The sequence below is a fragment of the Heliconius melpomene genome, chromosome 11, assembly GCF_056956725.1.
Source record: "Heliconius melpomene rosina isolate 202511_hmr_F chromosome 11, ASM5695672v1, whole genome shotgun sequence".
Taxonomy (NCBI): domain Eukaryota; kingdom Metazoa; phylum Arthropoda; class Insecta; order Lepidoptera; family Nymphalidae; genus Heliconius; species Heliconius melpomene.
In genome coordinates, this window is record NC_140399.1 from 8,683,591 (window position 1) to 8,697,301 (window position 13,711).

General features: G+C 31.6%; 1 protein-coding gene across 1 annotated transcript in view; it reads left to right on the forward strand.

The window, feature by feature from the left end:
• Nucleotides 1-2,874: 2,874 nt before the first annotated feature.
• Nucleotides 2,875-13,711, forward strand: part of LOC146534751 (GTPase-activating Rap/Ran-GAP domain-like protein 3) — an 88,632-nt gene continuing 77,795 nt past the window's right edge. The window contains exon 1 of the mRNA XM_085192583.1: nucleotides 2,875-3,590. Within this exon, the coding sequence (XP_085048709.1) occupies nucleotides 3,427-3,590 (164 nt within the window). The 5' untranslated portion in view covers nucleotides 2,875-3,426. The remainder of the gene's footprint in view (nucleotides 3,591-13,711) is intronic.

A 13,711-nucleotide genomic window follows, 5' to 3' on the forward strand; every position in this document is an offset into this window, starting at 1 on the left:
ACAAATTTTATAAAAATCGGTGACGATTTAAATTTTTTTCCATACAAACTTTGAACCCCTATTTCACCCCTTTAGGGTTGAAATTTTTCAAAATTCCTTCTTAGTGGATGTCTAGATTACTAAAGTAAATATCTGTCCAAATTTCACGTTTCTACGCACAGCGGTTACGGCTGTGCGCGCGTCTTACCTCAGTCAGTGAGGACAAGTCCTTTTATATATATAGATTAATATATCAAAATAAATATTTTAATATAACATAATTATAATTAATAATAATAATTTAATAACTATCATAATTATCTAATAACTATAATGAATTAAGATAGCTAAACTAACACCAGCGTAACTTAACACCGGCATAACATTGTTCACGGCGTCCGTATTGTGGTTTCCACGCGGTCGTAGTCAGATTACTAACAGCTTAAGTTACTTATTGTCTAAAAGGTACTTTACGTCAAATGGTGCACGCTTAATAATAAGGGCGTTTTAATGTATTTTTTTTTCCATTGTGCTTTTATTCTTTTATTATTTTGTTAAGATATTTCGCTCTTCACTTTCCACTGAATTCTGGAAGCATTGCGTGTGGAGTGGCGGAACGCCAATTAACGCCGCGCTTCGCCTCGACTCGAGAGCGAAGGAATGAAAATATTAAATATTTAATTTCCTCAAGTCGAAATCGCACCCCAACCAGTCGCGTTTACATCACATGTATGCCTCTGCGCCATAACTGCCTTAAAAACTTTAGATAAATAATAAATTAATAAGTTACCCTATATTGGGTATAAAATTTAGCTCCTACAACTCAAATTTCAATGAAAGGGGTGTTTGTGCTCACGCACTCATATTGAAGTCTTATACTAACTTAATTAATTTTCTACATTTAAGCAACCGAAGCCACCAAACATTATTCATAGTATGTAATTAGAGCACTTAAAAGTTTGTTAAATTCATCTACCGTCTTTCTAATAAATAGGAATTTCTTATTATTATAAAATCTTTGAGCCAAAAAGTGAATTAAGACTAATAACACTACAGTGTTTAAAAAGTAGAACTCCAAAATAAAATATTAATAACCAATTGAAAAAACACGTTTACCGTATCCAATTATGAAAGGAAAGTAAAAAAATCTTATTTAAATAACATATTTATTAATTTAAACTTAACAATACAATTTTAGCAATAACTAATTAATAAATCACACTTTATTAATAAATTATTGCTACTGGTGGAACGATGTGGCTATTATATATATATATATATATATATATATATATATATATATATATATATGGTGGTAGTGGGTTAGATTCCCATTAAGGCTAATATAATCAATATTTCAATTATTTTCTTTTTCTGGTCTGTCTAGCTAAAAAGCGTACCTATAGCTACAATACTCTCCCACACTCTACAAGCAATTACTGAAATTCTTACATAAATTGAAGAACGGAGGTACCTGCTACGTGAGCTGTCAAAAGTTGTCAAAAACAGAATAAAAAATATATTCACTCTCTTTTCTACGCCAGCTGTAATTTAAATTATCTCTCAAGTTTCCAGTAGACTTATTTAAAACATCTTTTAGGTTCCATTGTCCTACTAAAACCTGGTCTGGTGTAGTACTAAGTGCCAGATGCTAAAAGTAGCGCGCATCCGAATGGCAAGTCACGTATTTCATTTGCGAGCTAAAGCTAAAGCTTTTGTTTATTTGAGAATATTTAACTTCGCCTATTATTATCAATTCATATTCTCTTCTTGCTTAAAATAATTAGCTTTATTGAATAATAGGCCTGAAACAGCGATAGAATAAAATAATCCAACCCAAAATAAATGTATAACTTATTGGTATACTAAAGAAATTAAATTTATTTAACGATACTTTTTAAGAAAACATATATAAATTTGAACGTAGCGGGATTTGAACCCGAAACCGTTTAAGTTTGAAATAACACCTTCAATAAGTAAAAAATATTTATTTAACAATTTTTCCAATATAGCAGTTTAAAATTTAGGAACAATAAGCTGTTTTGCTTTATTAGTTCCAACTGAAAATTTATTCAAAATTTTAAACTCCAAAATTTATAGATTTTTATTTTAATTTCTTTTCACAGGTACAGGTAAGTTAAGTATAAGGTTATTAAAAATTATCATATATAACATGAAAAGCTTGTTTAACCTTTGATTGTGTCTGTATTCTATAAATATTATACAAAATGTCACTTGTTATATTAAATTTGCACTTTTTAATTGCGGCTCGGCTTTTTGTTAACAGTCGAATTGCACTGAAAAGAATTCATCGTATATTATTTATTAATATTACTCATGATTATAAATAAATTTCATTTTTTTATTTACTTTACTACTGATAAATCAATTTTTAATTAATAAATTAATCATGAAACAGTACTAACTACATATTTTTATTTATAAAAAAATATAAATTACTAACTTACTGATATATTTTTTTTCAGTTTCACTCTGTATCTCTCATATATCACGGTAGAGGGAACCTAGTGTTGAGACACTCCGTCCGCTTTCCGCTGATTTTTCGACACATTGTGTGTTGAGTGGCGGAATTCACACCGCTTTTGCTTACTAAATAAAAACTTCAATAAATAATAATTCATTATTCCAAATAAGAATCGAACCCACAAACCTGCGCCATAACAACCTCCTGTTAGTAATATAAATTACAATAAATAATTTTCCAACTAAAAACTAATTTAAATACATCAATCATAGTTTCAAAGAAACTGACATTGACACCAAAATGCTCATACAATACAAATAAGACGCTATAGTACGTCAGTGTAAAGGCCTAAAAGGGTGTCATAAGGTTAGATATCCGTAGCGCCAGGCACGTCTGTTTTCAGTCGCGAAACAGCACCCGGCCGAGCTGCACCTACCCTGCCGTTCAGGAAACCAGGGAAACGCGGGAAATTCCAACTAATATAAATTTAAATATAAATCTATATATAATAATAATATTTTTAATGTGTTATAAACACAGTGGGTTCAAACGATGTGATGTAATAAGTTTGGGCCATTTTCAGTTGTAATTGTTTTCCAGTGTTTAATTAACCAAAGTTAACTAGTTGCCAGAGTAACGCATATTTTAGAGACACGTGAAATTCAAATTTAGATGAATATTGTATTTTCGAATGGCAATTTCGTATTCATTCTTATGTGAAAACTTTTGAACTTGATACTTTTGTTGAGTGTTTATACAAGAAAAGCTGACTTAAGATTTAAAGGAAAACTTGGAGTTAAAAGTTCTTGCTATACGTTATCTTAAAACGTTTATTAAAAACTCTTTAAAATAAATTTAATTACTAATCGATTATTATATTCATTAAATTTCACATATATATGATTGATATAAAACAGAAGTGTAAAACAATTTTGTATATAAAATTTGGTTAAGTTGATCGAATGGTGTGCGATGGTGGCGCCATGCTTTGCCTGGAGTCGCTGATGACACGGTGGAGAGAGAGAGGGGAGCGCGACGGTCGGCGTACGCGCTCCCGTAGCCTTTGCTCTTCAGCAGCAGATGGTAGTCTTCTCCAACTTTTACATAGACGAGCTAGTAGTGCTATGTAAGTATTAAAAGTTAATGATTGTTACACATTTCTAACAATATATATTTCGATAATAATTAGTAAAAATAATATTTAGTTCTGTAGAATATATATTTATTTTGAAAAACGAATAATATATCTTAATTTAAAATGTTTTCGGAATAAGATTTCAGGTTTTAAGCAAATGGAACTAATATTGAAAAAAAATAAACCTAGTCTTTTTAATCATTGTAAAATGTTTAAAATGTCTTTTATTAATAAAATGTTACTGTTATATAGATCCTTTATATTATCTTTTATAACTACTTAAGTACACTAACGACGTTCGCTTTTCATTTTACTCATATTTAGATAAATCGTTAAACGCACGAAAAATGCTTAATGGAAAATCAATTTCAGGAAACGTGATATGCTTACTCAATCATCGAATTGAAATTGAAAGTGGCATACGATATGCACATATTTTACCCTTTGCTATGCCCATAAAAATTTTACCAACCCTTTTTATTATTTTAGTTTTTATTAATCAAATACAAATTAAACTTTGTATCTACATATGGCAGGTTAGAGAAGGAACGTAGTGCTAAGGCACTCTGTTCCCTTATTTCCGCCCAATTTTAAAGACATTGAGTGTTCAATGGAGGAACGAGTTCCAGTTAGTCTCGTTTCCAGAGCGAGAAAATTAAAAAAAAAAACAATTCCTCTGAGTGGAAATCGAACCCACAACCGTTACGCCTCAATTACATAATATAAAAAGAATTTTCTCTGTAAACGATCCACAACATTTCATTTTCACGTAATAATTAAGAAGAAATGTCAACCGCCGATAATTTAAAACAAACGGAGCATCGGCATTGTACTTCAGCTACATTTTGGATCGATTCGTTCGTTGCATCGCATCCGTCTCTGCCACTTTATGTCGACAGAATATCTAGAATACTGAATAATTTCTATTATTTATAAGGCTAAACTTCTTATAAGACAGCAGGGTAGGCAGAGGGAACCTAGTGTCATAAAACTAGGTTCCCTGTGCCTACTCTTCTCTATGCGGGATGTAAATGCGTGAAGCTGATTCAATTTCAATTAAAATTTCTTATTTAATACATTCGTTACATATCTACATACTAGTGGGTCAAACAAGTTGACTTTCGTTATGTAATGGGCAAGGGTTAGACCATTTGTAAAACTTTACTTAACTGGACTAAACGACTTCTATATTTTTCTTTCAAAGTTAATTTATAGTTTTATCCCTGTTATTTGCTAAGAGACTCGAAATGTATGCGGGAATTGTGGGATCCAAGTTTCCAATCGAATGAACAACAATGAAACGCATCAGATTTGTTATAAAAACGTATATATTTTTCCTCAATAATAGAAATGTGACACAAATAAATCTATATATTTATATTTATTATGCTTGATAAAAAAGGGGTTTAGTAACCATGGTCTTTGCTACTTTACTAATGTTATACCAATCGACCTCATGTACTTTTAGGTAGGGGGGACCTGGGATCATAGTGTTAAGACCTTTTTGTGCTCCACTTTACGCCAAATTCTGGAGGCATTGCGTGTTGAGTGGAGGAAGTTACGCCGCCTTTGTACTAGAGAAAAATATTAGAGTGAGGAAATGAAAATATTAATTATTTCATTTCCTCAAGTGGAAATTGAGGGAAAAATAAAAAGGACCTCAATTTTATATTTAAACTAATAGCTCACTAAATAAACAGTACATGGAGAATATGAGTCTCATTACTCAAAAAATATATACAAATATGACTTTACTAAGAATTCTTCATAAATTTTATGTTTTAAAAATTTTCCACTGCACATTCTGTGACAATATAATATGAGCAGAGAAGCAGTTTCAGGAAAATTTCTTGAATTTTCAAACTTCACTTAGAAGATTATATAACAACTGCATTTGAACATTCAAAAGTTTGCTTCGTTCAACATTTGAGAATGAAATTGTTCGAAATATATGTATATTTTAAGGAATTAAATATTTAAAATATATGCTGTGTTTATAATAACGTTATAATTTAAATGAATAATCATTTAAACTTAAATTTATTTAAAATCTTTGCAAAATAATCTATTTAGTTTTTACTTGTAGATATTTTTTAAGGCTAATTGTGGTGCAGGTGCCCAAACATGTGACCGTAAACGGGACAGGTTGTGGGTTCGTTTCCCATTCGCGGCGTTGAATTCCGCCACTCAACACACAGGTGGTTACATAACACCGTTATTGTAATTCTAAATTACTTCCTAAATGACATTAAAGTACACAATCGCGTTTCATATCATATGTGTACGAAAACACCAAATAAATAATGATTTAAATAATATTTTTGACGTTTTCTCAGTTTGTCTCTACAAGAAAATGTATGTGATTTCTTATGCAAGAGTCAAGGAGGCGAATAGTATTACGCAAATTGGGAGTTGTCAGACAGAGAGACAAGAATATGAGTTAGCTCTTAATAGAAACAGATGGTAATTGATAATTGGTACTTGGCCTGGATGTGGAACTCGATTCGCGAATAGATTAATATTCGTCGAGGCCAGTCGTGGCGCAGCGCCACAAGTGTGTGGCGTGGTGTGGTAAACGTGGGGTTGTGGGTTCGATCCCCACTCTAGAAAATGGTATATTTCATATTTTCATTTCTTCGCTCTGGTGTTGAGCCAAAGCACAGGGTGGATTTCTGCCATTTAACACGCTATGCCTTGAGCATTCGGCGGAAAATGGGAAACGAAGTGTCTAAACACTAGGCTCCAGCAGGTGAAGCTGATTAGATTAACTGATTAACGATTTAAAAAATATAAATGGGATATTAATAAAATATCATTATCTAAAAATAAATGTTCCGGAACCTTTATAATTTTAGAATGCTCATTCAAGCTTACCTTCATCTTAATATGAATGAATGGAATTTTCCATTTCGATGATCAGGTGGAAATTTCATTGCATCAACTGGCCTTTTTCGGAAACCTTTAGAAGGATACATGTTTTATTTAGATATATTAATACTACTAATATTATAAATGTGAAAGTTTGTGGGGATTTATATTTATTCCAAAAAAAAACTACTTGTGTAAAGTTTAATCTAAGTCTGTTACAGGACTTAGATTTAAGAGAAGAAGAAGAGAAACTTTACTTAATATAAAATATTTAAATGAATGAATTCCTGTATTATTTTGATACATAAGCTACGAGTACATTTACTGTAAAGTTTCATCCAAATCGGTTCAGTAGTTTTTGTGTGAAAAAGCGGACACTACTGACTGGAATAAACATATATCATTACAAACATTAAACTTTAAAATATTAGTAAGATTATAGATTATAGATTGTAGAGTGGATTTTATCAACACACCACGCGGGCGAAGCCGCGGACAGAAGGTAATATACATTTTATATAACAGCACTTTCTATTATTTGAATAATATTATTCTATTGTTGGTCCAACATAGGAAGTGAAAAAAACAAAGGAGCAATGAAAATGACGCGTCATGGTTGTGGCCTACTTTTGAATAAGGACAAATTAGGTCGTTCCAAGAAAATGGGCATTAAGATGCATAGTACGTTGAACCCGTACAAATCTGGAAGGTATTTGTGAAAAACAAGCTTTTATTAAATTATACGTCAATACTGTTTTATAAACCTTACTATATCGAACTTTTAATTATATTTAGACTTTTGTTTGAACCTTTATGTTCAAAAATGACGCTTAGAAAAAATCTTAATTACATTTTTAAGTGGTTTTATATTGGTAATACATATTTGAACTATACAATTCCATAAAGTTTTAGGCAAATTATACTTTAAAGTTAATATTAAGATATTAAAAGAAAACCGACTTCTTCAATTTCAACCGGATTCCATAATCAGAATCTAACCGAACTTTTATCAAACGGCCCTTGAAGTGTATACTTTCTAATAAAAAAAGAATCATTGAAATCGGTTAGCGCCACATTGAGTTATTCGTCCATTTGTCGCGCACATACCTAATGCAAATTTAAGACTTATGTGATTTTCTCATAGATACCATTGTCAGAAATGGACCAAATTTAAATGGGACTACATGGGAAGCATTGGCTTTTAATTAAAAAAAAGAAAGTCAAAATCGGTTCATTCAATTAAATGTTCCGAGGTAATAAACATAAAAAAACATTAAATACGTGAGGCTGTCGTGGTGCAGCGGCACAAAAGTGTGACTGTAATGCGACGGTTGTGGGTTCGATTCCCACTTGAAGAAGTGAAATATTTATTTACGTTTATATTTCTATTTCTTCGCTCTGATATCTAGGCAAAGCGCGGCGTTGAGTTCTGCCACTCAACACGCAACGCCTCCAGAATTCGGCAGAAAGTGGGGAACGGAGTGACTTAACACTAAGTTCCCGCTGCCTTGCTGTGTGCGGGATACAGCGTGAAGCTGACATTATTTTTTTCTATTATGAAATTATTACTAATTCTTACATTTGCAGTAAATAAATTTAAAAACATGAACATTTCCTTACGACTGTTCCGTCTGAATATATAACCTCGTAATTCGTGAAACCATTAAGCTTCATTGAAGATTTATTATTTTTTGTTGGAATTGTGACCTACTTGCACCTTCGCACGCTAATGCTTCAAATGACGGTAGGTGTAAATTACACTGTGAATTAGTTTAACAAATCAAGATTAGGAAACTTGATATTGCAGCTAAGTTTTTTCTGATAAGAATCCATCCTATATAAGAAGCCATCATATAGGATGTCTGAATGTAAACGGTCGTGGATTCGATACCTTCTCAGGAGGGATTTTTATCTAATCTAATGTCGGCGTTTAGTTTCGCCACTCAGCATGTGATCTCTGAAAATGAGCGGGTAATACATAATGTAGTGTTTTTGCTCTATTTTCTATCTCTCCATTACTATTAAGAATAACGGTTGAAGCGGAAAAAATCTATATTTTTACTTGCTATAATTCGTTTTTATAATACTCTACACATGTATTCAGACGATGAACTTTTTAACCGACTTCTGTAAGAAAAGGAGGTTATCAATTCGACTGTATTTTTTTTTTTTTTTTTTTTTTTTTTTTTTTTTTTTTTTTTTTTTATGTTTGTTACCTCATAACTTTTAACTGGGTGGACTGATTTTGATAATTTTTTTTTTATTTGAAAGGTATAGCTTCCCGAATGGTCCCATTTTTTTTTGGTCCATGTCTGACAATGGTATCCATGAGAAAATCACATAAGTCTTAAATTTGCATTATGCATGTGCGCGACTAATAGCCGAATAACTCAATGTCGCGCCAACCGATTTTGATGATTCTTTTTTTATTTGAAAGGACACACTTCAAGAATAATTTGGTGAAAGTTTAGTTAGGTTTCGATTATGGAATCCGGAGAAAATTGAGAAAGTTTGTTTTTTTTGGTCAAAAATTAATTATACTGTAATAGTTACAAGCAAAAACTTTTAAATTGATGTCAGAAGTGAGATTCCTGATCGTTGCATTTCTTTTCAACCAATCTCAAAAAAGAGGATGTTCTCATTTTCAACCAACTTCAAAAAAGGGAGATTCCGAATTCACCCGAATACTTTTTATGTTTGTTCTTGTCAATATACCAAAATGTAACTTTGCACAAAAATAATAGCTAATTAAATGAAGTTTTACATAGAACAATCACAACCACTCGTTGACAACCACTACCACCACCATCACCACTCGTTCAAGAAGCATCATTTTAAGATCTACCCATCACTAAAAATCGTAAAATAAATTAATTTTTAACAAAAACAAAAACCGACTTCTAACAACGAACTAAAAAGTGAAAAATAATTATATAAAGATTTTATAATTTTGAAGTCGGTGTCAAGCTAATGCTACAACACCTTTACTACAATATCTAATTACTAAGCCTGTTTGTTTTACTTGGCACCGACTTCAAAATTATAAAATCTTTATATAATTATTTTTCACTTTTTAGTTCGTTGTTAGAAGTCGGTTTTTGTTTTTGTTAAAAATTAATTTATTTGGTTATTTTTATGTATTGTATTAACTTTACTATTAGATTTAACCTTATTGTAAATTAATAGAAAAATATAATGGTGTGGTGTCGTGGGGCACCAGGTAGGAACGAAGTTCCTTCGGCTAATGTAGAATCGACACAAATTGCAAAAAAAGTCGTGCTCAATTTTATGTAGGTTTTCTTGATTTTTCTCTTAAATTTTGCTGATTCGTTTTTATTTAAGTACAAGAAAGTATTTAGGAAATTCAGTATTTTAGGAAATAATAAATATATAGAAAGAGGGAGAAAGAGAAAGGTATTATACACTATTCGTCTGTGTATGCGACTGTCGCGCCTGCGCACGTCTCATTTAACGGTTTTATTCCACGCATTTTTCTTACGGTTTTACTATCACATTTTTTTCAGTTCGGTCACGCAGCGAAATCCCTATCTCTTCCAAGCCTGCCGTAAGGAACTTCGTTCCAAAAAAAAATCATAATGTATGCAAACAGCTTCACGCTTTTTCCCATATAGCAAGAAATGCCAGTGTTAAGACAATCCATTCACCACTTTCTGACCAAATTTAAAGATATTACGTGTTGGGTGTCGTAACTCAACGCTGTGCTGTCTTGTTACTAGAGCGAGGAAATAAAATTTCGTATATTTATTAAATAATTCATACATATAGTATGTCTAAGATTATTTCTTGAAGTTTTGAGACTACGAACAAGAAACACAGGCTTTGTCACACGGTTAAATCTAAGAGACTCGTAGTACAAGTCGTTGACCCAGATGTATAGCGGGTGAGGTCGCTAGATAACAAAGGTGAAACTATATTTGTATATAATATATACTTATACAAAAGCCCTTTCATTTTGGTTAGTACGTAAACTACGCGGAATATTTTTATATTTCTACTAAAAGATTAATATTTTATAATAATTACGTGGTAAATGATGTCATGTATGCATGTTAGAGTTCAGATAATCATTTAAAATTCGATGATTCTGGGTTCGATTCTTGCTTGGAGTGAAATATTTAATATTCTCTTCTTCAATGCTTTGAGAATTCAGCGGAAAGGGGGAACGGAAGTGTCTTAACGGCAACGGAATGTCTTAGATTACTCTGCTACGTGCAGTATAAAGTTTTAATTTCGGCTAAGCTGTTATTTAGTTAAATCGATTTTAAATCTTCTAAGAAAGTTTAGAAAGAAGTAGTTTTATATTATAGCAGCGACGAGATACTTATCTGTAATTGCAATGTTCCGTATAAACATAGTTGTATATCGACTAAATTGCAAAACTTTTCTACCGCGCTTCTGTGTAGGATGTTATTTGTGTAGACACCCTGGCTCCGTTGACATAAAAGCGATTGTTTAAATGTTGACTATATTTCTTTTTTTTTAGCTTCTCGCTATATCTCGCATACAGCTGGGTGTGAACTTAGTGTTAAAACACTCCGTTCTACATTTTCCGCCTAATTTTTCACATATTGGGTGCTAAGGGAAAATGTGAAAATGAAATATATTTAAATACAATTAATAAGATTAAATATTTCACTCCCCTGAGTGGAAAATGAACCCACAAACTTCGCGTTTACAGTCGCGCGCTTGTTCCTCTGCACCACGAAGGCCTCTCCCATCATGCTAAAGATAGAAAAAGACAAAGAGAGAGAGAGTAAGTCGTTAAAACACTCCACTATATGAAAAGATTCATCTATTTTCGTAATCACCCATCTCACTGATTGGATAAATAGATCGTTTCATATCCTTCACCCAGTTGTTATCAATACTGTAGTTTGTCCAGCTAAAATAACAGATATATAGTGATATACTGAGGCCAGTCCTGGTGCAGGAGCACAAAGTGTGACTGTAAGCGCGACTGGTTGTGGGTTCGATTTCCATTCGAGGAAATTTAATATGTATTTAAATTTATATATAATTAAAATAAATAAAATTAAAAAAGAAAAACATATATAAAAAATAAATAAAAAAAAGAACCATATATATATAAAAGAAAAAAAAGAAAAAATAAATAAATAAATAATAATAACATGTGAAAATTGTAGTTCCAATTTAATATGTATGTAGTAAATTTTACCGTAAACTTTATTTATTTTTGTAAACTCTGTGAAATGTGTACAATTTTATGTTTATAGGAAAATAAAAGGTTTTATTATTATTATTATTATTATTTAAATTTTTATTTCATTTTTTCTTCGTTCTGGTTTCGATTTAAAGATTGGGGTACGGAGTGGCTTAACAGTTAACACTAGGTTCCCTCTGCTTACCCTGCTGTGTGCGGGTTACAGCGTGAAGCTAATCTGATGTTATTACATTTACTGTATTATATAACTGGCATTTCTCAATCCCTTTATAATTAAAGCTTAGTAGTGTTCCACTAATAAATTTTGAATATGCGGTTTAAATTTTGTCCAATAATTTGACACGTAATTAACGCGAAATTTCCAGTTAGTGTTGCTTAGTATGAAAATAATTTAATTTGTTATATTTTTTTATTAGCTTCGACGCTGTAATTTGCATATAGTAGGATAGTAAGGATAGTATTTGGGGTTCCCTTCAATCTGGCTATCCCGATAGGGATATAGCGTGAAACAATATAAAATATGAAAATATAAAAAACATATATTCATGATAATAAGAGACGTGGTGCAGGTGCACAAAGTTTAACTAAAAACGAATGGTTGTGGGTTCGATATCGACTTGAGTAACTGAAATATTTAATAGTTCCATTTTCTGGCTCTGGTCAAGAGGTGAAGCGCGGCGTTGAGTTAGGTCACTTAACACGTAATGTCTGTAGCGTTCGAAAGAAATGAGGAATAGAGAGAGAGCAGGCAGGCTGTGTATGAGTATATCCCGCGTGACAAATACAAAAAAAATTTAATAAGATCTGGTCACTTCGGGTAATTACTTCGAGCGATAAATGAAGGACGGAGTGTCTTAACACTAGTGGTTCTTCCTATCATATACTCCAAATATACATATATCGCGTGAAACTAAAAATTATATTAGAGCAGTTTTAGCAACTATATACTTTCTTCAACTAAGCTTTTAAAATGTGGCTTGTCATTTGTTACAATATACTATTGTTCGCTCTTAGATATATAGTTTATTCTTTACGCTTGAGGCCGAGTATATAGGTCACATGAGAAAACACAAAAATACGGATTATATAAGTGTAATATATTATAAATAGTATTTTAGTGAAATAAATAATTAAATCAGCTTCATGCTTTAAACCCGTATACAACAGTGTAGGCAGAGGGAATCAAATAGTAAAACTCTCCACTCTCCACTTTCCGTCATTTTTTTTTTCAAGCATTTCGTGTTGAATAGTGGAACTCAACGCCGGGTTTTAAAGTATTTTAGTTAAATTCACTATATTCGATTTTAATCCAATTTGCGTACGGATTAAATAAGTTTTTTATTATAGTACAGTTAAGCTCTTTTAACTGTACTATAATGTTGTATTCGAGGTGAATATTTTGTGTAGGGAATGTAATATTATCAGATTTTTAAAAAATAGTAATAAATAATATTTAACAGTAGGACAGTCTCAAAGTAAACGCGATAGCTATGGTTTCAAAGTTCATTCGGGGTAATAATTATACTTAAAACTAGCGACCCGCTGGCGGCTTCGCTTGTTATTTGTTGTTATTTACTCATCTGAATTCTGACTTCAGTTCTGTTTCTGACATAGAGACAAACAAACAAAATGCCAAGACTTTCTAAATTTACAAATATTTTTAACTAGCGACCCCCTTGCGGCTTCGCCCGCTTTTACTACTGGATTATTCATATAATGTATGTTTGCAAAGCACTTAAGATAATGTGAAAATTAATTAAACCCTAATGCAACCCGCATTTTCGTAGTTTCAATAAGGATTTTCCAATTGTTTTACACAGCAAGGATTTTTTAGTAGGTACCGTAATTTTAAATCTGTGCTACTAATCTTTTCAAGTACTTATTAAAATATATTTAATGACTATTTTTAGATAGTTAAATGACTATTTTTAAACGGAAGAAATTATAAACAAAAGCCTACCTACTAATAACTACTACAAAAAATATGAAACCAAATATATCGCGCTGAAATAATACATTCAACTCCGATTATCCAATACGT